The sequence below is a fragment of the Notolepis coatsorum genome (genome assembly GCF_963971535.1).
Source record: "Notolepis coatsorum genome assembly, chromosome: 2".
Classification (NCBI taxonomy): domain Eukaryota; kingdom Metazoa; phylum Chordata; class Actinopteri; order Aulopiformes; family Paralepididae; genus Notolepis; species Notolepis coatsorum.
In genome coordinates this window covers 166,824,202-166,850,170 of record NC_140166.1, presented here as the reverse complement: position 1 = coordinate 166,850,170, position 25,969 = coordinate 166,824,202, and the positions used below count along the sequence as shown (strand labels likewise).

At 44.5% G+C, this 25,969-nt stretch overlaps 1 protein-coding gene across 1 annotated transcript in view; it reads left to right on the top strand.

Moving 5' to 3' along the window:
• Positions 1-25,969, top strand: part of sec16b (SEC16 homolog B, endoplasmic reticulum export factor) — a gene marked incomplete at both ends in the record, with an annotated part of 52,353 nt that overhangs the window by 11,782 nt on the left and 14,602 nt on the right. Inside the window, 11 exons of the mRNA XM_084308384.1 lie at positions 492-573; positions 977-1,094; positions 2,333-2,444; positions 4,664-4,769; positions 6,118-6,255; positions 6,732-6,842; positions 8,243-8,367; positions 15,368-15,516; positions 16,094-16,185; positions 16,287-16,811; positions 17,535-17,969. Of these exons, the coding sequence (XP_084164510.1) occupies positions 492-573; positions 977-1,094; positions 2,333-2,444; positions 4,664-4,769; positions 6,118-6,255; positions 6,732-6,842; positions 8,243-8,367; positions 15,368-15,516; positions 16,094-16,185; positions 16,287-16,811; positions 17,535-17,969 (1,993 nt within the window). The remainder of the gene's footprint in view (positions 1-491; positions 574-976; positions 1,095-2,332; positions 2,445-4,663; positions 4,770-6,117; positions 6,256-6,731; positions 6,843-8,242; positions 8,368-15,367; positions 15,517-16,093; positions 16,186-16,286; positions 16,812-17,534; positions 17,970-25,969) is intronic.

The following is a 25,969-nucleotide window of genomic DNA, read 5'->3' as shown; positions in this document are numbered from 1 at the left end:
ACAGTACTTAAGTATTGTAACGAAGTACAATTACTCAAGTACTTTACACCCCTGCCAGAGGGTAGGTGCTGGACGTACTCCACTACCACTGCAGACTAAAACACACACTTATTCAATTGATATCTCGTGTACATTTTTTTTAAAAGGACAAACAAAACAAAAGTTGTCAGATTTTCTTATTGTCACGTGAAGCACTCGAGTTCGGCACCGTTTGACACCACTTATTGTTCCCCGAAAGTCAACAATAGTATCCCTTGCTGGCTTTGGAAGTGTATGCCTTGCTGGATTTGTTGTACATAAATCCCAAATCGCTTTGGATAGAATCGTCCGCTAAACATTTACTCTGGCTGACATGTCTCGTTCTGTGATTGACGAGGAGCAATCCTCCTGAGCTATCAAGGTTACCCGACAGCTAGCCGCAACAATGCTCAGCTTGGTTGCTTTAGTAAATAAGCTGGGTTCCATCCAACACACATTGGCTCTGTTCACAGGTTCACAGGCCAGATAATGGTCAGCGATCCCCTCCAGACTCTCTTTCAGCTGCTCTCAGGGAGGACCCCTACTGCAGCCACGGTAAGAAAGAAACAAGACTCCTCATACCTAAGACAAATAGAGAGACCTTGTTGTTTAACACTAGAGCAGCTGGGCCGGTCAAATTAGTTTTTGGAACTAAAAAAAGGATACAACGCAATGGACTGCATTTATATATCGCTTTTATCCAAAACGCTTTACAACATATGCCTCACATTCACCCATTCACTCACACATTCTCACTCAGATGGTGGAGGCAACCATGCAAGGTGCCAACATGCTCATCGGTAGTGTCTTGCTCAAGGACACTGACGACGCGTTGCTGGGAGGAGCCAGAATCGTGCCAGGAACCTTTTGATTTGACTGGGCCAGCTGTTCTAGTGTTAAAACATTAGTAACATTAGTAACTTAGAGTTTGCTTGGTTGTGTGATGGTCTGTGCGCAGTGCTGTGGGAATGACAAATGGGGTGATTGGAAGCCTCACCTGGCCGTCATGCTTTCCAACGAGACAGGAGATCCATCCGTGCAACAAAGGGCTATCGTCACCATGGGGGACACACTAGGTACGTGGAACGGACTGTCCAACAAACTTTATAAAGACACACAAACTTGTGATTTTCCATCATTTGAAATGAGGACCGTCTAGAATCAACAGCTTAGAATAAGCATGTGATTTAGCAGTTGAGTCTAAGATAAGATAAGATAAGATAAGATATTTCTTTACAATATCTTGGTTCCTTGGGGGAAATTCAGGCATCATAGCAGCATGGGGAGGGGGAGGGGAGGTACAGGTAGTAGAAGACATACAGGTGCAGATCACAGAATTATAGTACAGTGGATAAGTAACAAATTTAAATAGAATAAAAAGGCACTGTAAACAATATACAATATAATTAACTCTGGACATGCGCATATGGGCAACAAGGTGCGAGATGAGGGTATGTATGCCCTCTCAGTTGTATTTGCCCTACAATAAATATAGTTACAATATATAATCTAATAATCTAAATCTAATCTAATGTAAAACAAAAAAAAACGAAATGCTAAATATATGCAATATAAAATCTAATAATCTAAAAAATGATAAAAATGATCTGATGAAGTATACAGTATTCACATAAGGTGCGGTATGCCTAAGGTAAGTATATTGTCCTTTTAGGTGGGAGTCAGCTACTACACACAGCCATGTCATTTCAAATTAGGGCTGCAACGATTAATTGACATAATCGACGATGTAGATTATAAAAAATCGTCGACGAGGAATTGTTGCGTCGATTAGTCATAATCTTTTTTTTTTTTTTTTAATTATTATAATCTTTTTTATTTATTTTTTATATATTTTTTTGCACTACCTATCTTTGTGAAAGTGGCTTCTCAGCTCTGGTCCAGCTAGCTGAAGACTTCTTAGCTTAACATAACAGACCGACAGTAAGTTTGGGGGAACTAATGGGATAACTGGGGATGTTGTTTGGTCTCAAAGCAACTCTGAGGTCATGCTCAATGTCCAATCTGTTCCTCTGCTCTGTCTTCAGCTGGACCAGAGCTGAGAAGCCACTTTCATAAAGATAGGTAGTGCGAAATTTTTTTTTATATTTATTTTATTTTATTTTATTTGTTTATATAATTGTTTTTCGATTAGTCGACTAATCGAAAAAATAATCGACAGATTAGTCGACTACCAAAATAGTCATTAGTTGCAGCCCTATGATCAAATATCTTAGTTATTGCATCTATAATACTGTTAATGCGTAAAGCGATGGACTGTTGCTCAACTGAATGTCTTTTTTGTGGTGTTTTCCAGCTTCTAAAGGCCTTCTACCTGCCGCCCATGTGTGCTACCTGACGGCCGACGCCCCCTTTGGTGCGTTCACGCAGAAGGCAGAGAGACTGGTGCTTCTGACCAGCAGTCAGAGGTGAGCCTGATATACTGGATCACTGCGTCGTCGCTTTGTTTTGGTCCTGTACCTCAACGGGTAGAGCATGGCACTAACACTGCCAGGGTTAGGGGTTCTATTCCCTGTGTAGGTCAAGGGGTAGAGCATGGCACTAACACTGCCAGGGTTAGGGGTTCTATTCCCTGTGTAGGTCAAGGGGTAGAGCATGGCACTAACACTGCCAGGGTTAGGGGTTCTATTCCCTGTGTAGGTTAATGGGTAAAGCATGGCACTAACACTGCCAGGGTTAGGGGTTCTATTCCCAGTCTAGGTCAATGGGTAAAGCATGGCACTAACACTAATGGTTAGATGTTCTATTCCCAGTGTAGGTTAATGGGTAAAGCATGGCACTAACACTAATGGTTAGAGGTTCCATTCCCTGTGTAAGTCAACGGGTAGAGCATGGCACTAACACTGCCAGGGTTAGGGGTTCTATTCCCTGTGTAAGTCAATGGGTAGAGCATGGCACTAACATACATACTAGTAAAAGTCGTTTTTTCTTTTTACTAGTTACTAGTTACTTAAGCATTACATCACGAGACAGAGTGGGTTATAGAAATTAGATCACGCCTATGGGTGGTTTGTTAGGCCCGAGGCGCAGCCAAGGGTCATTAGGCCCCCATAGGCGTGATCTAATTTCTATAACACACTCTGTCGTGTGATGTAATGCTTTTATACAATGGCCAAATTCATCCAACCTTATTGCTATACAATAAACACACATTAATTGAAGATTTATTGACAAAACCATCCGCAGAAAAAGTAGTTCCAAAAAAAAAGAAGAGAAGTTGCCTCCGTGTGGAAGCAGCTCGGAGGTGCGCTGTTTCAAGGCAAGAATGAAGTGACCGTGTGTTATTGGTTTGATTGATTGATTGATTGAAAATTGTATTAATGTCCGCCTTGTTTCGAACTGGTTAAGAACTGTTAAGAACTTCATTCTTAGATGCTTCTATAGAAAGTAGGTGCAAAAAAAATAAAGAGAAGTTGCCTCCCCATAGGAGGCAATTCTTTTTTTTTAACCTACTTTCTATAGAAGCAGCTGGGAGGTGCGCTGTTTTAAGTGAGCATGGGTTATTGAATTGATTGATTGATTGAACATTTTTTTTAATGTTCGCCTTGTTTCAAACTGGTTAGGCTTAGGCCCTCTTTCGAAGTCGCCCTCTTTCGAAGTAGGTTATGCTTAGAGTTTGGAATCAGAGCTGGTGGTCTATCGCCCTGCTCTAAAGATAAACTCTAAGCATAATCGACTTCGAAAGAGGGCCTAAGCCGAACCAGTTTGAAACAAGGCGGACATTAATAGAATTTTCAATCAATCAATCAAACCTCCTAGCTGCTTCTATAGAAAGTAGGTTCTATAGGGAAGCAACTTCTCTTTCTTTAATTTTTTAACCTACTTTCTATAGAAGCATCTAAGAATGAAGTTCTTAACAGTTCTTAACCAGTTCGAAACAAGGCGGACATTAATAAAATGTTCAATCAATCAATCAATCAATTCAATAACCCACGCTCACTTACAACAGCGCACCTCCGCGTGAGTGTGTGTTATTGGTTTGATTGATTGATTGATTGCTTGAACATTTTATTAACAGTGAAATGAATGTCCTTTTGACGAATGGCATCTAACAACAGACTTCCCGCGATTTATATTTTGTTCCACAATTACTCATGACCCACCATTTACATAATCCAACATTGTGTAAGAAACTAACACATTCGCAGTGACAGAATCGTTTTTGAATGAGTCGTTATGACGCTTTCAACACATCCATTCGTAAAGATTATTGTCTGCCATCTTGGTTTTTCCTATGAAAAAGTCTAACTGGCGGAGTGATTGTAATTCGGTTGTGGGCGGGTTCTGGGATCACGAGCGTGGGTTATAAGAAATAATCACGTCAAACTTGACTGTTTCAGCCAATCAGAATCGAGAAATTTGCATGCCATTGTATAATAAGGAATCTACCTTGCCTATATTATTACCTACTATGCACTCAAGTCTGTAGCACTCAAGTTCGACACAACTTTTCTTTTGTTTGAGGAACAATCTTACTTACCCTTAGCTGCCAGAGTTGTACCCTTCCTGCTGACTTGTTGTACATAACTTGTAAGTCGCTTTGGATAAAAGCATCAGCTAAATGACTAAATGTAAATGTAAAGTATCCAAGAATTCTAAGAGACTCATGTCTAACCTCTTTTTATAGTCTTCCTTTCATGGAATTTGCCAAGAACTCTGCCATCCAATGCACTGAGCTGTTTGAGTACTGCAGGACGCTTGGGGACAAATCCTTTTCAATTCCATCTTTCCAGGTTGGTTTCATTTAATTTTACTGAATCAAAATGTAACGACACACAGGGTTTGATGTAATTGACCTATCCTACCTATTTATAGCGGCACGGTGATGTAGTGGTTAACACTGTTGCCTCACCGCTATAAGGTTGTGGGTTCGATTCCCGCTTGGGGACCAGGTTGCTGTGTTGCCAGTTACCCAGGTGAGGTATCTCCCGGGCCTTTCTGTGTGGAGTTTGCATGTTCTCCCCGTGCTCGCAAGGGTTTCCCCTCCTGATAAGATAAACCCAATGGAAAAACATGCACAACAGATCGCTAACGCTGTCGCGTCCCTGGCGAAGACGGACAGGAGCACTTGGATTGGTCCACGGGCGCGGCACTCGCCACAGCCCTCGCCACAGCCCTCGTCTGCTCCCGGCTCACAGGATGGGAGGTGCAGAGAACATTTCGCCAGCGACTCAGTGCATGTGTGTGTTCCTGTGGGTCACCCATCGCATGTGTGTTAATCTGATGACAAATAAAGACTTATACTTATACTGATACTTATCCCAAAAAGCGGAAAGCAACAGTTGTGATGGGAGGATGAAGAAAGGAGGCTGGAGTTTGAGATAGGTCAATTACATCATATCCTGTGTGTGGTTAAACAAACAGTCATATCATTTACATCTAAAATAGGTTCCGATGTATGTAGTCGCCCTAGACAAACACGTTTGTCCGAGCGAAGCAACCGTTGTGATTGGAGGATTGGGAAAGAAGGGTGGAGTTTGAGATAGGTCAGTCATCCCTTGTGTCATAGACTAGGGCGAGTACATACATCAGAACCTATTTTGGATGTAAAGGATATGGGAGGGCAGTGCAGAGTGTGGGTATACAGTATGTCACTGGGATTATCAAGTGGGCACCTCCCATCACAGACATTCCATTAAGTTAAGCTCAGTTCAGTTCAGTTCAGTTCAGTTCAGACTTTATTGTCCCTCAAGGGGAAATTTGCTGTGCACGATGCCTCCAGAGGTTTCAACCATGAAGCCCAGCATCCTGGAACCATCCCACTGTGTAGGTCCACTCTCAGCAGAGCCAGTACTGCCATGAAGCCCAGTGTCCTGGAACCACCCCACTGTGTACCCACTCTCAGCAGAGCCAGCATGGCCACCTATACAACCTCAACATCTTAAATCTTTCACTGTCATTTGCCCTAAAAAAACATTTTCCCAATCCCTTGAGGCAAGCTCATATTTAGCTTATACAATAATACAATAATACTATAGGTCTAATATATGAATTGCATCATCTGAATAGTTGTAAAAATAATAATCCCTTTTAATACATTTCAATTGTGTCAAAGACTGAATGTTAATGTGTTGCGGTCAGGTGTACAAGTTCCTGTATGCCTGTCGACTTCTGGACTGCGGGCTCGCGTCGCAGGCCTTCCACTACTGCGAGGTGGTGGGCCAGGCTATTCTCAGACAGCGGGAGCCTTCTCTTGTGCTGACTGGAGAGGTCATTAAGGTACTGTACATTACCCCCTTGCCAAATCGACATGCAGTACGGCCTCGTATTATACGAGTGCACACAGATCACACACAGCGAGCACCGTGACAAACACAGGCATGTATTCATGGCTCTTTCGTAAGCATGCCAGGTGTTACATATGCCGGGGCTCTCGACTGTCTCTCAATCTGCCCGTGTAACGGCGGTCACTAGACACTGGCAGGCACTTTGCGAACCCAGCGAACCCTCCGCTCGCCTCCACCATGTGACCGTGTGTGTTGAATGCCGCGGTCTTATCCACTTCAGGTGGCGAAGTGGGGGTATTTAAGTTTACACCGGGTGGGGGGGGGTGGGGGTCTACCGTTCGCAAAGTTTCAACCTCACCACACCTGGAGCCCGTGCATGTAAAACGTATGTAGACATGTGTAATATATGGTTGTATGATATCAATGTGCGTATGTGTGTGTGCTCTCTCAGCATTTGTATCCTCTCAGCTTTCAGAGAGACTGAGACAGGCCGAGGGCCAGCTGCAAGGAGTCGGACATGATCCCGGTCGGGACCCCGAATGGCTGCAACAGCTGCGCGCAAGGCAACAGGGCATTCAGGTGACACTCCTAAACCATGCACTTCTCCAAGCCTGGGGGGATATGCCCTGACATTAGCACGTGGATGTGACTCGGAGAGAAGATGGGGACACTAATGAGAAATTGTGTTTCGCTGAAGTTGATCAGTTGGATCGATGCTATTAGTCACTAGAACTAGCGGGTTGCCGATTGTTGAAGTGGGTCAGGTATAATTTGATCAAATCCAGTTTGTTCATCTAGTCCAGTTGAATACAGATTATTCCACTTCATACTTATACAGTAAAGTTAGCATAATTACTATCCATTTTATTCTTAGAAAAACATAATTTTGGTTTAAAATTGGTTTGTTTTTTTCTCTGCCAAACTTTGTTATTATTAGACTATACGTTATGGCTAAACATGTGATTTTGCTCAGATGGGGAGCTATGGTTGTATTGATACACACCGGTCACCTGCTGATGGGAGTGCATTGGCCCACGGGGAGAACAAACTGTATTCAGGTAAACTTCTAGACCCAAAGCATCCTTTCTATACATAGTGTATATCTGTGCTGATTCGTCACACTGTTTATATGTGTGCTGATTTGTCACACTGTTTATATGTGTGCTGATTTGTCACACTGTTTATATGTGTGCTGATTTGTCACACTGTTTATATGTGTGCTGATTCGTCACACCGTGTATACTGTATATGTGTGCTGATCTGTTTTCCAACAGTGTGTGTTGTGCTTCTCACATCAGGTGATGTGTGTGTTGACCCTGTGAGCTTCCATTAAGCCCTCATTCTGGGCCCAAGCTACATTATTGAAGAGCTATTATTCTGTGTGTGTGTGTGTGTGTGTGCGTGTGCGTGTGCGTGTGTGTGTGTGTGTGTGTGTAGAATCAGACGTGGATGACCTGAGGGCTGATGTCCAGAGTCCAAAAGCGGAGCTCCTTTATTATAGAGGTCCTGGAGAGGAGGCAGAAGATCACTTGCTCCATGCTGGAGGAAAAAGTGAAGAAATGACGACGTCGTCATTGTGGGACGGCAGTGGAGCCCAGAACTGGAGGTATTAGACATAATGCACTGAGATGATTCAACATAGTATGATTCTGTCACCTGACTGTGATGGAGGTCCATGGAGAGAAGATAAGATCCATTCAATTTACATGTTCACCGCTGAACCTTTGATCTAGCAGATCTTCATCACACACATACCTTCATGGGACCTGTGTGTACTGTATGTGTAATGTGGCAACAAAAGAAAAAAGAAAAGAAAGTGCAGTGATAAATATGATCAAATTGCATTGATGGAAAGTATGCAGACGTATCTCCTCTCTCCTGACTTCATAGTGTGACAAAAGACCAGCGTGTTGACCATTCTCACAGAGCGTGTCATGCCACATAGACATGTAGCCCCTTCCCGCCCCCTCTATGAGCAGCTAGCCAAGATGAGGAGCATGTTCAATCACAGATTCACCCCCCACCCCCACCGACACACGACTCACCGCTCCCCGCCTCAGTGGCCATCAGACGCCACGCCCATTGACATGGACTGCTGCCAGCAGTAAACTATCGGCAGCAGAACTTGAGAACCGTTAGAAATGTCTGACTCTTAACCACTAAACCCTACACACACTCTAGCTTTCAGTGTGTTTTATGACTCTTAACCACTAAACCCTACACACACTTATAGCTCAGTGTGTATTATGACTCTTAAATGTTACTTGTCCTTTCGGACAAGTTATGTTTTTGTAGGTTTTTTATTGATTTTTGCTACCGGGCAGTCCGGTAGAGAGAGAGAGAGAGAGAGAGAGAGGAGGAATGGGAGATATACTGGGAAAGACATTCGGCAAGGATCACCGGGCCAGGGAGTCGAACCCGGGTCGGCCGTGTTGCACCGTGGTGCTGTATGCGGTGCGCCACTCGGGCGCCCCGTGTATTATGACTCTTAACCACTAAACCCTACATGAACTCTTTAGCTCAGTGTGTATTATGACTCTTAACCACTAAACCCTACATGAACTCTTTAGCTCAGTGTGTATTATGACTCTTAACCACTAAACCCTGCACACACACTCAGCTCAGTGTGTATTATGACTGATATACAGACTCTCATCTGCACCTTTGTGTCTAACTGTTTACTTTTATTCATATTTTATATTCATATAAAAAATGTGTATTACCTATATTTATTGTCTTCCTATTACCCTGCCCATACCTGTACCTCCCCTCCCCCCTCTCCTGTGCTGCTATGACACCTGAATTTCCCAAAGGGGATCAATAAAGGAACATCATCTCAATGTTCTGAGCTAATAAAACCATAGGGACCTGGGCCCTCATTTATCAATAATGCGTAGAAAGTGTTCTATTTTTGTTCCTACGCACGGAATTTAGAATGTCTCTACGCACAGAAACATTGGGATTTATCAAACGTGCGTGCACAGGTCGTACCGGCTCGTACTCACACTCCGTGTTCATAAATACCAATTGTTCTTACCATCTATGCTCGTGCATGATTATAAGTATTTGCATACAGAACCGCCCCTAATCAAATGGCTGCTTTTTTCAACCATATGGTAATTAAATACCCCCATGGGAACATGCATGTTTGTGGAATGTGGAATAATGGCTATAAGCGAACTAAAGATAAACTTCACTGAGAGCGAGATTGATCACGGAGGTCATCTAATAATGAACAAATTGAAGGTAGAAAGCATTTCGTTGTGAACAATCTTATTTGGAAACATGACACACAAAATAATATTAAGCTTTTTATTAAAAACAATATTTAATTGTAGGATTTTTTATATTTTTTGAGAATAAAAAAATCAAATGAAGTTGTCCATTCCAGTGGACACGAGGAGGAAGGAGTGTCTAAGGGTGTTGACTGACGCAGTCCTAAAGAGCACATTGACAGAAATAAATGACAAGACATTTGCACTGTAATGACTGTAATGAATGAAATGAACGAGTCGCTGAAGCACATTGTGCAACCCAATGGATAATGAAAACTCGTAACCACTATTTTGTGCTTGCGTTTGCCATATACCATATACTGCAAAATAAATGCCTTTTTTCGTTGATGTTTTTTTAAGTTAGATTAAGACCTTGCAAGGGTAGACTTACTTAAAACTGCTGTATGATCATCTTGGCTGAATTGCTGCTTTCAGCAGGCCAACTGTGCTCTACAATGCCTCTTGTGCGCGCATGAGCCCGTTATAATTGCGCTCCTGTTGTGTCGTTGGGTTGGTCAGTCATTAACACTTTCATTGCCAGCCATGCGGTGCGCCTTACCCCCGTTGAATGCCACCACCCACTTCAATGATAGAGCTCTCATATTTGCAAACGCATAAACTATGTCTTAAATTATGGCTGTGTGTCTAATGCGACCGTCGCTTATCAATGACTTGTTTGCAGTCAACATTATCAAAACGGATTGTTTTTTAATCGGTTAATTTCCGTTTTATACCATTTTGAAAAACGCTCGTTTTATGAAAGTTCCAGAAAATTTCAGAAGCTTCTGTGATAATCGCCCTTTAGTGGAATATACTGGAATACACAAAAAACGTTGTCATTTTTCGGCCTATTTATTAATCGTTTTCAAATAAACGCTAGATTATCGATAGTATATGTGTACTTATGCACGCTATAGAAGCGGGCTGAAAAATCGATTATCCATTTCCTGATCAGCACACACACACACACACACACACACACACACACACACACACACACACACACACACACACACACACACACACACACACACACACACACACACACACACATACGGGACACGTTGATATATAGGTGAACAAAGTTCTGATTATCCCAAGACTGGTAAAATCGATTCCTTACCTCAGATCAGATGTTCTCAAAAAAGATTATTCCAATTCCTGATCGCCATTCCAAATATCGATCGCGTTTATTGATCAAATGCTGGGTACTGTAAACACACATTCTCCGCTGTTCTGTGCCTCGGCAATGACTGCAGTAGGCTCGGGTTACTTGTGTGAGAAGTAAAATGAGGAAGCAGGATTTTTTTTCTCCATGGTTTTCATGCAATCCATTCTAAAGGTTGCAGTACCTCTAGGAGAGACGATAGGGGGCGGTATTTTCCCAATGGAGCTCAGACATAGACCCAGTGGTAACGGGAGGCTAGATTGATGAAATATGAATGGAAATCGTTAATAAAAACAAAAACGATTAAACGACGAGATTTCTCGACGTTGGCACTCAACGGTCGGCATGAACTAACGAGATTTATCGTCGTTGGCACTGAAAGTGTTAACCATGACTTCAGTAGATAACCTCGATCATCTGCATTTAAGTGATATTTTAATTACAGATAACCCAGTAATAACATTACAATTGAATTAAATAAAATTAGGCCTGAATGGGTAACGCTCACCAATAAGCCACCCGTCTTCAACAGCGTCTCCATGGACACGAAGACCCACAGAACTGTTCCGCACCAGCAAAGAAACGTATCAGCTAAATCTGCATTGCAGATTATCTGTACATTGGCAGAGTAGAATCTCTTTCTATTCACATAACTGAATTCGTTGATTGATTGAGCTTTGACAGCTATGGGTACATTCTATTGCTCCGATGATGTTGGGAAATGCCAGAGCGATCTCCAATCTCATGCTGAGAAGAATCCCAGGGTGGAGAGGACTTGAATATGCACGGGGATGGCATTTGTGCGTGTTGTTTCATGCTCCAATTTGTGTCCCGGGTAGCGGACTCTGTGTTCTCTCGGCAAATAGACGGCCATATCCGTGACAAGTCTTCCGATAACGCAAGATAAACCATACTGCATTCATTCGGAAAGACCTATTCCAAATGCTATTTATAGGGTTTGACAATAATTACACTCATGTCTCTATTTTACAATTAACTATGATTAATTATGAGTCATACCGAACACGTCGGTGTTGGAACTCTAATGCTTGAAAGCTTATTCCGTTTTCCTATTCTACCGCTTGGTGCCATGTACGCACAGTAGATATACGCACAATCTCAAGCACACGTTCATATTGATAAATCCCACACTTTGCTTAGAAATGATCGTACGCACGGTTTACGCACATATCTGTGCATACGTAGCATTGATAAATGAGGGCCCTGGTCTGTTTCTGACGAGCCACTTACTAGAAGCACTATTGAACTATTGTTCAGTTGCCCCATTTTCACATCTTATCAGTTACAGAACAGGAGAGAGAGAAATCAACTAATTATGATAAATAATAATGATAAAGAAAAGGCCTAGCAGTGCGGCCGGGTAGCACAGCGGACTAAGCATCTGTCTACCACTGCAGAGACACTGGTATCGAATCCGGCTGTCAGCAGTGCCTCCGGCTTGGCCGGTCGTCATACTGGCTCAATTGGCAGAGTCAGCGGGAGGGAAGCCGGTGGGTGGTAATCTGGTCGTTGTAAACAGCGACTCCTACAGGTCGGTCAGGGCGCCTGCACAGCGAGGGAGGGAAATGGTGAAGGTAGTGTGACCTCCCACGCATTACACTTCACCAATGAGAGTCCTCGCTGCCAGGTGAAAAGAGGCTGTCAAGTCAAGTCAAGAGTTTTATTTGTCACGGCATACAAGTATACAATGAAATGCGGGTGGTCTTGCCCGTTGCAATACAGTAGTACAACATATAATAGAATCCAATAAAACAACATTGTGCAATAAACAGGTAACATAGTGGGACATCTCGGTATTTGTACATAGTTATTTACAGAGCATGGAGGACATGGTAGGTCCTTTGGTAGTGCAATACACTGTTACTGTTGCTATACTATTTTAAAGTGACCTTTCCTTTGTGGCCATAAGTGTGGGCGTGTGCAGCATGAGTGTGTGCTTGCTCATGTTAAAGTGGCTGCTAGTGTGCGAGCGTGCACAGCGTGCGTGTCGTGTGTGTGCTCATGTGTGCTTGTGTGTGGAGAGTTCAGTGTTCTGTGGCACTCAGTGTTCATTGTTCAAGGCTCTGATGGCCTGGGGGAAGAAGCTGAGCCGAAGCCTCTCTGTCCTACTGTAGTAGCTGGGGTTCGCAGGCGTCTACCTGACCTCAGCAGCTGGAACAGGCTGTTATTGGGGTGGTGAGGGTCTTTCATTATTCTGCAGGCTCTGGATTTGCACCTCTTGTTGTATAGAACCTGCAGGGGAGGTAGTGCAATACCCGTGGTACGCTCGGCTGAGCGCACCACTCTCTGTAGGGCCTTCTTGTCCTGTGCCGTGCAGTTTCCATACCAGGCAGTGATGTTTCCAGTCAAGATGCTCTCTACAGCTCCGGAGTAGAAGGACTGGAGTATCTTCCCAGATACTCTGAACTTCCTTAACTGTCTCAGGTGGTAGAGGCGCTGCTTCGCCTTTTTTACGACTGTGTCTATGTGTGTTGACCATGTCAGATCCTCTGAGATGTGGACCCCCAGGTACTTAAAGCTGCTCACCCTGTCCACGGTAGCCCCGTTTATCCTCAGTGGTGTGTGTGTCTCCTGCTGTCCTCTCCTATAATCCACGATCAGCTCCTTGGTTTTACCAATGTTCAGGAGCAGGCTGTTGTCCTGGCACCAGCGTTCCAGTACCTCAACCTCCTCCCGGTAGGCCTTCTCGTCGTTGTCCGAGATCAGCCCCACCACCACCGTGTCTTCTGCAAACTTCACTATGGAGTTGGAGCTGAACTTGGCCACACAATCGTGTGTGTAGAGTGAGTACAGCAGGGGGCTCAGAACACAGCCCTGGGGGGACCCGATGCTCAGGGTGATGGTGTTGGAGGTCTGACCCCCCACCCTGACCGCCTGGGGTCTTTCACTCAGAAAGTCCCGTACCCAGGGGCGCTCAGAGCGGAGCTCAGACCCAGCTCGATCAGCTTGTCCACCAGTCTGGTGGGGACTATGGTGTTGAACGCTGAGCTGTAGTCAATGAACAACAGTCTCACATAGCCCCCCTTCTGGCGGTCAAGGTGAGAGAGGGTGCTGTGCAGTACCTGGGAGACCGCGTCGTCAGTGGACCTGTTTGTCCTGTATGCAAATTGCATAGGGTCCATATCACTGGGGAGGGAGGCACAAATGTGATCCTTGACCAGCCTCTCGAAACATTTCATGACCACAGAGGTGAGTGCCACCGGTCTGTAGTCATTGAGACATGTTGGGGAGGGTTTCTTTGGTACAGGGATGATGGTAGACATCTTGAAGCAGGCAGGGACCACTGACTCCGCCAGGGATTGATTAAATATGGCGGTGAACACAGGGGCTAGCTGGTTGGCACAGGACTTAAGTATGCATCCTGTTATACCATCTGGGCCAGCCGCTTTCCTGGTGTTCACCTGCATAAATGCTCTTCTCACACTGTGTTCCGACAACGAGAGAGCGTCCCCGCCCCCCCGTGGTTGCCCCCCACAACAGCCGGCGCGCCAGTGACGTCACTAGCCGTTGAGCCAGCGGCGCCACCGTCTACACCAAACCGAGCGTAGAAAGAGTTGAGTTTGTCCGCGAGAGAGGCGTCGTCGCTCCCCATTGAGGGGGCGCTGACTTTGTAGTCAGTTATTGTCCTCAGTCCCCGCCATAAGCCTCTTGTGTCGTTTTGTGCCATTTGTGTCTCCAGTTTATCAGCATATGTCCGTTTTGCAAGTTTTACAGCCTTGCGCAGAGTATAGACTGAAGCCTTGTACTCCTCCATGTTTCCTGACTCTCTGCCCAGGTTGTAAGCAGTGGTGCGAGAGTTCAGAGCTGTTCTGATAGTACTGTCCACCCACGGTTTCTGGTTTGGGAAAACCCGCATCTTTTTCGTGGGGACAATACTGTCAGCTGGCTGTCTGCTGGCTGTCTCCTATGTATCAGAGGAAGCATGTGATAGACTTCAGGGCTCCCTAGACCGACCAGTGGGGGGCACATGGTCGCAACGACCAGGAAGAGGAGGGGGGAATTGGCATAACGACTAAATTGAGATGGGAGGAAAAATACAGAAAATAGGAGGAGAAAAAGTGAAAAAAAAGGCTTGGCTAAAGAGTAGGCACATCCTGAAGCCAAAGACGATAAAGCCAGTAAGGCTACGTTCACACTGCAGGCCTTATTGCTCAATTCTGATTTATTGCTCATATCTGATTTTTGTTTGTTTGGCTGTTCACATAATTTTTTTTAATGTGGCCAATACTGTATCAGATTCCAGTGTGAACTGGTCACGCTCCTGAACTAACCCGCAATGTCAATCTAGAGTGACGTAAAAGTCGCATGAAAGTCAGACATGACTGTTCAGACAGAGGTTGCATTGCAAAAAATCTAACCGAAAGTGGCCTGAATCAGAATAGAAAAGATCAGATTCCTTGTGATTTGTGCTGTTCACACTGTGACTCTGATCTGTGGCACATAGGAGCAAGGAAATCAGATTTGGGCCACTGTTGTCTGCAGTCTGAATGTAGCGTCATCCCCCAACGAGGTATAGATGCTTGAATCCACAGACAAAAGGGCGCTAATTACCTATCTATTCATTATTCTGTATCTATGGTCAAACTACAGACTTTGCTCAGCATGCTGACCCACTGTCTTGTGCCTGTGTTTCTGTCCAGGCAGCAGGCCAGCTGTCCACCACCACCACTACTCCAGCAGCAGCTGCCGGCTTATTCTCCTCCAGCGCCTTTAGTGGCCGGAAGCCAAGACTACAACCTTCAAGTCCAAACTGCCCCCTGGTATCCACCTCTGGATCCAGCAAGAGAGGGTGAGTGGCGGCCAAGGTGCCCCAATGTTGGGGTTAAAACGGGTATTTATTCAATCGTTTTGTTATTAGAGTGAGGAGCAAGGTTCCGTATTTTAGATTAGATTACATTAGATTCAAATTTATTATAGATACAGTACAGTACAGTACAAAAATAAGTTTGGCCTCCAAACAGAGTGCAAAAGTAACAGTAAAGTGCAACAGTAATTATTTAACTGATTAAACTGAGTATAAAATATATAGTGAGTATAGTGCTAATCAGATGTATGTACAGAGTTGTAGTATTAATATGTACAGTGATACAGGTATAAAGACACTATAGTAAGTCATACTGGCCAGCAGCATAACTAGTAAGAGTAGGCAAGGGATATGTGCACATATAGAATCTACAGTACAGTTATGTAAAAATTATTATATGCAGGTATGTACAGACAAATGTGGATAAATAGATATACACGGTAAGAATAAATGCAAATGTTTTCATATTTGCATTTGATAAACCACTATTCAGTTTACATTGTGTGTTTTTGCTGTAATTATGAGGAGAAGGTGTCATGCCTTGATGTCTCTTTCTCCCCAGGGGGTGATGATGTGTCCTGCGGAGTGGGCATGGTGGGAGACCTTCAGAGAAGAGTGGGCATGGTGAGAGACCTTCAGAGAGGAGTGGGCATGGTGAGAGGTTCAGAGAGGAGTGGGCATGGTGGGAGACCTTCAGAGAGGAGTGGGCATGGTGAGAGGTTCAGAGAGGAGTGGGCATGGTGGGAGACCTTCAGAGAGGAGTGGGCATGGTGAGAGAGGTTCAGAGAGGAGTGGGCATGGTGGGAGAGGTTCAGAGAGGAGTGGGCATGGTGAGAGAGGTTCAGAGTGGAGTGGGCATGGTGAGAGAGGTTCAGAGAGGAGTGGGCATGGTGGGAGAGGTTCAGAGAGGAGTGGGCATGGTGAGAGACCTTCAGAGAGGAGTGGGCATGGTGAGAGAGGTTCAGAGAGGAGTGGGCATGGTGAGAGAGGTTCAGAGAGGAGTGGGCATGGTGAGAGAGGTTCAGAGAGGAGTGGGCATGGTGGGAGACCTTCAGAGAGGAGTGGGCATGGTGAGAGACCTTCAGAGAGGAGTGGGCATGGTGAGAGACCTTCAGAGAGGAGTGGGCATGGTGAGAGAGGTTCAGAGAGGAGTGGGCATGGTGAGAGAGGTTCAGAGAGGAGTGGGCATGGTGAGAGAGGTTCAGAGAGGAGTGGGCATGGTGAGAGAGGTTCAGAGAGGAGTGGGCATGGTGGGAGAGGTTCAGAGAGGAGTGGGCATGGTGAGAGAGGTTCAGAGAGGAGTGGGCATGGTGGGAGGTTCAGAGAGGAGTGGGCATGGTGAGAGAGGTTCAGAGAGGAGTGGGCATGGTGAGAGGTTCAGAGAGGAGTGGGCATGGTGAGAGACCTTCAGAGAGGAGTGGGCATGGTGAGAGGTTCAGAGAGGAGTGGGCATGGTGAGAGACCTTCAGAGAGGAGTGGGCATGGTGAGAGACCTTCAGAGAGGAGTGGGCATGGTGAGAGGTTCAGAGAGGAGTGGGCATGGTGAGAGAGGTTCAGAGAGGAGTGGGCATGGTGAGAGACCTTCAGAGAGGAGTGGGCATGGTGAGAGACCTTCAGAGAGGAGTGGGCATGGTGAGAGACCTTCAGAGAGGAGTGGGCATGGTGAGAGAGGTTCAGAGAGGAGTGGGCATGGTGAGAGACCTTCAGAGAGGAGTGGGCATGGTGAGAGAGGTTCAGAGAGGAGTGGGCATGGTGAGAGAGGTTCAGAGAGGAGTGGGCATGGTGAGAGAGGTTCAGAGAGGAGTGGGCATGGTGAGAGAGGTTCAGAGAGGAGTGGGCATGGTGAGAGAGGTTCAGAGAGGAGTGGGCATGGTGGGAGGTTCAGAGAGGAGTGGGCATGGTGAGAGACCTTCAGAGAGGAGTGGGCATGGTGAGAGAGGTTCAGAGAGGAGTGGGCATGGTGAGAGACCTTCAGAGAGGAGTGGGCATGGTGGGAGGTTCAGAGAGGAGTGGGCATGGTGAGAGACCTTCAGAGAGGAGTGGGCATGGTGAGAGAGGTTCAGAGAGGAGTGGGCATGGTGAGAGAGGTTCAGAGAGGAGTGCGCATGGTGGGAGAGGTTCAGAGAGGAGTGGGCATGGTGGGAGAGGTTCAGAGAGGAGTGGGCATGGTGGGAGAGGTTCAGAGAGGAGTGGGCATGGTGGGAGAGGTTCAGAGAGGAGTGGGCATGGTGGGAGAGGTTCAGAGAGGAGTGGGCATGGTGAGAGAGGTTCAGAGAGGAGTGGCCATGGTGGGAGAGGTTCAGAGAGGAGTGGCCATGGTGGGAGAGGTTCAGAGAGGAGTGGGCATGGTGGGAGAGGTTCAGAGAGAAGTGGGCATGGTGGGAGAGGTTCAGAGAGGAGTGGGCATGGTGAGAGAGGTTCAGAGAGGAGTGGGCATGGTGAGATTCAGATTCCTTTATTGTCACTTATTTCAGTACTTTACAGCAAGAAGAGTGAAATTCTATTTATTGTGGTCCCTCGACCATAGCAGTTTCCAATAATAAAAATTAGAGGTGGGCATAGATTAATTTTTTTAATCTAGATTAATCTATCTGCAATCCTGGAGTTAATCTAGATGAATCTAGATTAAAATGGCTCATTTAAAGTCTGCCGAAGGCATTCAAAAGATGTGTGTTCTACGCAGTGTTGTGCTAGTTACTGAAAAATAGTAACTCAGTTACTTTACTAGTTACCCAAATACGACATGAGGCCTTTATGTAAGAGGATAACATTAAATCAAAGACAGCAATGATTACTAGCGGCAGAGCGGCAGCGGCGCGCAGGTTGCCGCACGCAATCCCCCCTGTTTTAACATCGACGGTTAGCTCAACTCGTTCGCCAGCTTGCTGTGAAGCCTGCGCTCCAGTTGGTGACAAGTTCGAATCACTTCACTTTTTTCTTTTTTTTCTTTACGTTTCTTTACAGACAGAGAGAGAGAGAGAGAGAGAGAGAGAGAGAGAGAGAGAGAGAGAGAGAGAGAGAGAGAGAGAGAGAGAGAGAGAGAGAGAGCGAGAGCGAGAGAGAGCGCGCGCTTAGGTTCTAGGTTGAAAATAAGTCCACGCTAGGTTGAATGAATTGATGAACAATTCATGTCGCCGTTGGAACGTTTCATTATAAGCGCCTTGCAAGTTGCAACATTGGTTAAGATATGAAAATACTTGTCAGTAGTGTAAGGATACATTAGCCATTAGCTAGCTTACTTACAGAGACTTGTGATGGAGGTTCTAGCTGTGTTCAACTTCGAACAAGCCTGCCAGCTTGATTTCAGCCAGGCAGAAAACGAACGTTTTAATCCACACCACTATATGTAAACAAAGGTTTTAACCATCCACAACAGAATACTGCAGTCCAAATGTATTTCCGATAACTATTGGCGACACGAGTGTAGTAGCAGTGTGTAAACAAACACGCCCACAACGTGTCTCCGCACACAGGAGTTCTACGCACACACAGAGTAATTCGACCAGGTATACATCAGCTAATGTAATTGGCTCCCAGACCCAATTTTGAGAATAGATTAACGCCGGCAATTCTTTTATCGCGCGATAATAGTCTGCCATTAACTTAGCCCGGTAAATGCGTTAACGGCCCGGCCTTAATAAAAATACAATAAATTTAGCATAGAATAAAATAAGATGACTAAAATAAAGATTACTATATACAGTTCCAAAATGTGTGCAGTGCAATACAATACATTTAGCATAGAATAAAATAAGATGACAAAAATAAAGATTACTATATCTAAAAGTGTGCAGTGCAGATCAGGATGTAGATATTATATATATAAAAAAAAATTATAACAAAATGGCTATGTACTGTACAGTTCCAAAAAATACAAACATGTTGTGTGATGCGCAAAGAGCAATGTGCAAATTTGAGCAGTGTGTAAAATAAACAAAATGGTAATTGAAATTGAAACTCGATTAATTGCCCAGCCCTACTGTATAAGGGGCCTGCAGGAGGGACATGGCATCAGTCTTAGGAGTGTTGCCGTCTTTAACCTTTTAGGTTCACTGTGGCCATGAACCTAAACAAACATGTCAAAACACTCACACGCACCTGCTTTTTTCACCTCAGAAACATTGCAAAACTACGCACCATCATATCTCACTCTGAACTAGAACTGTCCGTGCATGCTTTTATTTCCTCTAGGCTTGACTACTGCAACTCACTTTTCACCTGTCTCACCAAATCATCCACAGACAAACTACAAATGGTCCAAAATGCTGCAGCCAGGCTACTCACAAGGTCAAAAAAATCATGTCACATCACTCCCATTCTGGTATCCCTGCACTGGCTCCCGGTACACTATAGAATTCACTTCAAAGTCCTCACTTTTACTTTCAGAGCACTCCACGGTCAGGCCCCCATCTACATCACTGAACTCATCCATCCCTACACCGCTCACTCAGATCTGCCGATCAGCACCTCCTGGTGGTCCCCAGGTCCAGGCTAAAAACAAGGGGTGATTGAGCCTTCGAGGTCTGGAAGCCTGAATTATTTTACTAACGGATTTCCAGTTCCACGTTCTGCGCTCTGATTGGCCACTGACGTTTCTGGTCGCGCCAATCGTGTGACGGCAAGTTCTGCCACCGGTTAAGCTTAGGCACTCTTTCGAAGTTGGTTAAGGTTAGAGTTTGTCTTAGAGCAGGGCGATAGAACACCAGCCCTGATGCTTCATTACTTAAGGCAACCTTCTTCCGTTCAGCGCCCCACGTGACCACGCCTAGCAGCGCCAGAGCGGAGCGGCAGAGCGGCAGCGGCAGGCGGCAGCGGCAGAGCGGCAGCGGCAGGCGGCAGCGGCAGAGCGGTAGCGGCGCGCAGGTTGCCGCACGCAATCCCCCCTGTTTTAACATCGACGGTTAGCTCAACTCGTTCGCCAGCTTGCTGTGAAGCCTGCGGTCCAGTTGGTGACAAGTTCGAATCACTTCACTTTTTTCTTTTTTTTCTTTACGTTTAATTAATTTATCGCCTCTATATAAACGTAACTAGCGTCTGTCTTTCTTTCGCCGGTTAAGTTTAGGCATTCTTTCGGAGTTGGTTAAGGTTAGGGTTAAGTTTAGGCATTCTTTCGGAGTTGGTTAAGGTTAGAGTTTGTCTTAGAGCATGGCGATATTTCTTTCACTGGTTAAGTTTAGGCATTCTTTCGGAGTTGGTAAGGTTAGGGTTAAGTTTAGGCATTCTTTCGGAGTTGGTTAAGGTTAGGGTTAAGTTTAGGCATTCTTTCGGAGTTGGTAAGGTTAGGGTTAAGTTTAGGCATTCTTTCGGAGTTGGTTAAGGTTAGGGTTAAGTTTAGGCATTCTTTCGGAGTTGGTTAAGGTTAGAGTTTGTCGCAGAGCATGGCAATAGAATGCCTGTCTTTCTTTCGCCGGAGCAGCAGCCTATTTCCGCTCTGCCTCTCTGCCGCGGTCACATGGGTGTCGTGGCCAATCAGAGAAACGCTGAACGCAAGTAGGTTGCCTGAAGTGTTCACGCAGCTCTGATTCCAAACTCTAACCTTAACCAACTTCGAAAGAGTCGCCTAAGCTTAACCAGTGATAAACTAGGCGTTAGGTAGTTTGCTGCTGTTCGAGGCGGAAATGGGCGCGTCACGCGATTGGGCGCACATGTCACATGACCAGAAACGTCAGTGGCCAATCAGATCGCACCAGAAACGTCAGTGGCCAATCAGATCGCAGAACGCGAACGCGGAACTGGAAATCCGCTAGTAAAAGAATAGATGCGGTCTGGAATGCTCTCCCCCTGGACCTGCGAACTGCCCCCTCTGAAAACTCGTTTAAAAAACAACTAAAAACACATTTGTTTAGACAGGCCTTTGGTCATACATAGGCACTCTTTCTTTCTTGTCCTCACTGTTCCTATAGTTTTGTTTTTTAATTAGTGACTCATGATTTTATCCAAATTATTTTATTCTACTTTTTTATCTGGTTTCACTGTTTTTTTAAACTGCTGTCTGTTGTTGTTGTCATTTATTTCTTGTTTTGTTGTGTTTTTTATAAGGCTGTCAAAGTTAACGCGGTATTAACGCGTTATCGCCAGATTCTATTAACGCCACTATTTTTTTTAACTCACGATTAACTTTATAAAATATATATATATAATAATAAATAACTTTCTTTTTTTTAGACTTCACTCAGGTGTATTGTTGATGCTCTCATTGATACTATGTTTGTTTCTGAAGTGTGTGTGTGAGATATATAGAGAGAGAGGGGGGTGAGAGAGATGAGGAAGGGGCAAGAGAGAAAGAGAGTTGGGAGAGTGTGTGTGTGAGAGAGAGAGAGGGGGGGGTGTGTGATTACTCAGCCCTTGTGTGGGTGAATGTAACAAATCCCTAATGTTTTCTTTCCCCTATTATTTCATGCACACTTTATTCATTGTTTTAAATTATTATTTTCTTTTAAGGTATTTTGTGCATCACTCTGTTTTGAATTTGCTGCAAATTTGCTATGCATGAGGGTCATCCTTTTGTGTTAAATGGCTGCATAAAGCAAGCATTTGTTGACTCGCATGTTGATAAGAGTATTAAACTTGGAACTTGAAAAATATCTGTTTAAGGTAATTTTTTTTTTATTAATTTGCGATTAATTGCGAGTTAACTATGGACATTAATCGAGTTAAATATTTTAATCGATTGACAGCACTAGTTTTTTTTATATACTAAGCTGTAGTGTAAAGCAGGGGTTCTCAACCTTTCTGCTGCCAAGGCACCCCTGTGTTCAATAAAATATTCCAGGGCACCCCTACGCGTGAACACTTAAGGTACCGTAACCTACTTGCGTTCAGCGTTTCTCTGATTGGCCACGACGCCCATGTGACCGCGGCAGAGCGGAAATAGGCTGCTGCTCCGGCGAAAGAAAGACAGGCATTCTATTGCCATGCTCTGCGACAAACTCTAACCTTAAAGGGGAACTCCAACATTTTGGGAAATTAGCTTATTTAACATCTTCCCTGGAGTTAGACAAGAAGATACATACCTTTTTTGTCTCTGTGCGTGCATTTTAGCTTTGGGAATAGACGCTCCGTTAGCATAGCTTAGCTTCATCACTGGAAGTGAGGCAGGACAGTAGCCTTACAGTGCCTTACAGTGTATTGCAAGGTCTGACATTGACCAAACTTGATATGCATGACCTTGGTGGGCTCTAGGTCAACTCCTGAAAGGGGGGTCAATGTCAGACTTTGCAATCAAAAGTTAGGGGGCTAATAACCCTTGCCATAATTTCAGTGCGCCCCCTAACTTTTGATTGCAAGGTCTGACATTGACCCCCTTTTCAGGAGTTGACCTAGAGCCCACCAAGGTCATGCATATCAAGTTTGGTCAATGTCAGACCTTGCAATACACTGTAAGGCACTGTAAGGCTACTGTCCTGCCTCACTTCCAGTGATGAAGCTAAGCTATGCTAACGGAGCGTCTATTCCCAAAGCTAAAATGCACGCACAGAGACAAAAAAGGTATGTATCTTCTTGTCTAACTCCAGGGAAGATGTTAAATAAGCTAATTTCCCAAAATGTTGGAGTTCCCCTTTAACCAACTCCGAAAGAATGCCTAAACTTAACCCTAACCTTAACCAACTCCAAAAGAATGCCTAAACTTAACCCTAACCTTAACCAACTCCGAAAGAATGCCTAAACTTAACCCTAACCATAACCAACTCCGAAAGAATGCCTAAACTTAACCCTAACCTTAACCAACTCCGAAAGAATGCCTAAACTTAACCGGCGACGTTTATATAGAGAGGCGATAAATTAATTAAACGTAAAAAAAAAAAATGTAAGTGATTCGAACTTGTCACCAACTGGACCGCAGGCTCCACAGCAAGCTGAGGAACGAGTTGAGCTAACCGTCGATGTTAAAACAGGGGGGATTGCGTATGCATAATGCCGCAGCAACCTGCGCGCCTCTGCCGCTGCCGCGGGGGCGTGCTAGGCGTGGTCACGTGGGACGCTGAACGCAAGTAGGTTGCCTTAATGAATGAAGCCACCCCTACATACGATAAAAGACTTTTCCGGTCCTGTCTTTTTTGCTACAATGATGACAAAAGTGCTTGCTTTCAAAATAATGTTTATTTAAGAAACCGGGAAACACATTTGTGTATATGCAGGCTATATAATGCATTATTAACAGGTGTTTCAGGTCTAAATGGCTTAGTACTGTTGACATTACACTGCTTGTAGTAGTAAATCAAATAGCATATTTCTTTAAATAAAATTACAGAAAATTATCACTAAAGTGCTATCTGTTGCAGCTGCACTCTTTTCCATAAAAATAGCATACGTATTTGGATAAGTGTGACCATTTCTCAAAAACTAAAAAAATCATGTATTTTTTTTTAAATACAGAAAAGGATCACTAAAGTGCTATCTGTTGCAGCTGCACTGTTCTCCATAAAAATAGCAAATTTGGATAAGTGTGACCATTTCACAGAAAAGGATCACCAAGTTACCATTTCTCAAAAAATATAAATAAATACAGAAAATAAGCACTCGTTCACTCAGTGGACATTTCTAGCTCAATGCGAGGTCTGCTGCTGCTGGCTAATAATACGGTCAATACGTGGGGAGATCTTTGACAAGGCAACACGCATGTCATCTTCAAGGCTCAACTTGGCCCTATATTTTGTTTTCAGAGCTGTCATGGATGAAAAGCCAGCTTCACACAGATATGTGGTGCTGAATGGTATCAACACCTTAACTGCTGCATCATGAGATACTTGGTACTCAGCACTACACTCTGAAACGAGCTCTCCAGGTGGTATCAGATGAGATTTCAATGAGTTCTTCCAAGAGTTTGGATGGAGATGTGTCAGGAAGCTTTGTCTCAATGTTGTCTGTAAAGTTTTTTTTTATCCAGAGTAACTCGTGATCCTTTTCTGTGTCTTATTAAATAATGATTTTCAGATTTTGAGAAATGGTCAAACTTATCCAAATATGGTATTTTCATGGAAAACAGTGCAGCTGCAACAGATAGCACTTTAGTGATAATTTTCTGTAATCCAAAAAGAATAATACAAAATAAAATTTTATTTATTTATTTTTATCTCAAGGCACCCCTGGCAGCTCTCTGAGGCACCCTAGGGTGCCGCGGCACCCCTGTTGAGAACCCCTGTTGGTGTAAAGCACCCTGTGCATTCGTGCTGTGAAGGGTGCTATATAAATAAAAGTCATTCATTCATTCATTCATTCACTGTGTCATGTGTGAGATCGAATGTTCGTTCTTATGATGATGTAAACGTGATCATAAAGACACACACCTGACAGTGTTATGAACCGGGCCTTTTGCTATTTCCATCTCATAATCACCGATTTGCTAAGGCATTTCATTATGTACATGGCCATTGGCACAGTAAGTTATTGCAAAGATGAGGTTCACTGATAATCATTGCAATTGGCTTAATATTGTTTATTAATGGTTCCAAACGGATGTTTGCTTATTTGGTGTGATGTTTTTATCTTATTGTGCCAATGGAGATGGGGATCCCGCTGAACGATGTGCCAGAGGTCCCCTACGGTCAGGGTGGACACAGTCAACACATGCCCCCACAGGGGGTGGAAGCCAGCGTCCAGCCAATACAGGCGAGTAGAGTACATGGTCGTAAAGTTGAAATGTTCTTCATGTCCACCAATAAAAGGAGGAATCTCTGTCTGTCTGTTTGCATGCCTGCGTGTCCGGTTTTCCTTCACAAATCACATCAGTCTCACGCTCTGCGGGTGTTTTGCTGAGGACCCAGGGGAGTCCAGTGTCGAATTTGTTGCCATTTGGCCAGATGGTGGCGTTATAGTGTGTGTCTGTCCCCCACATATCTCGAGAACTGCTCATACGATCAACTTCACCTTCGGTGGGTGTATTGCTGAGAACCCAGGGGAGTGCAGTGTCGAATTTGTTGCCATTTGGCCAGATGGTGGTGCTATAACTAGGGCTGTCTTAAATACTTCGAAGCTTCGAAGCTTCGTTTGATGGCACAAGCTTCGAACATAAAAAAAAAAAAATCGAAGTAAAAAAATTAAAAAACAACATTTGTTTTCCCCCTCCAAAATCTTGCGCCTCCATTCCAATGAAACGAAAGTAAGCGGCGCCTCGACTCCACCTCTCTACAACAAGCATGTGGAGATTATCTGTGTTGAAAACAACAAGGACATGTGCAGCAGACATGTCGACGAAGAAGTCATCAGACGTGTGGTTACACTTTAAAATATGCAAAGACAATGCCCAAAAAGCCGAGTGCCAGATATGCCAGAAATGGCATATCACAACTCTACAACAACTTTGTCAAATCACCTAAAAAACTTAAGTATCGTTGTACACGACGGCGACGCCACACAAAACATTAATAAGGCTATGCCTATGCTGCTATGACTAATGTGTTACCAAGTTGGCTAATTTAATTGTAATCATCTGCTTTTG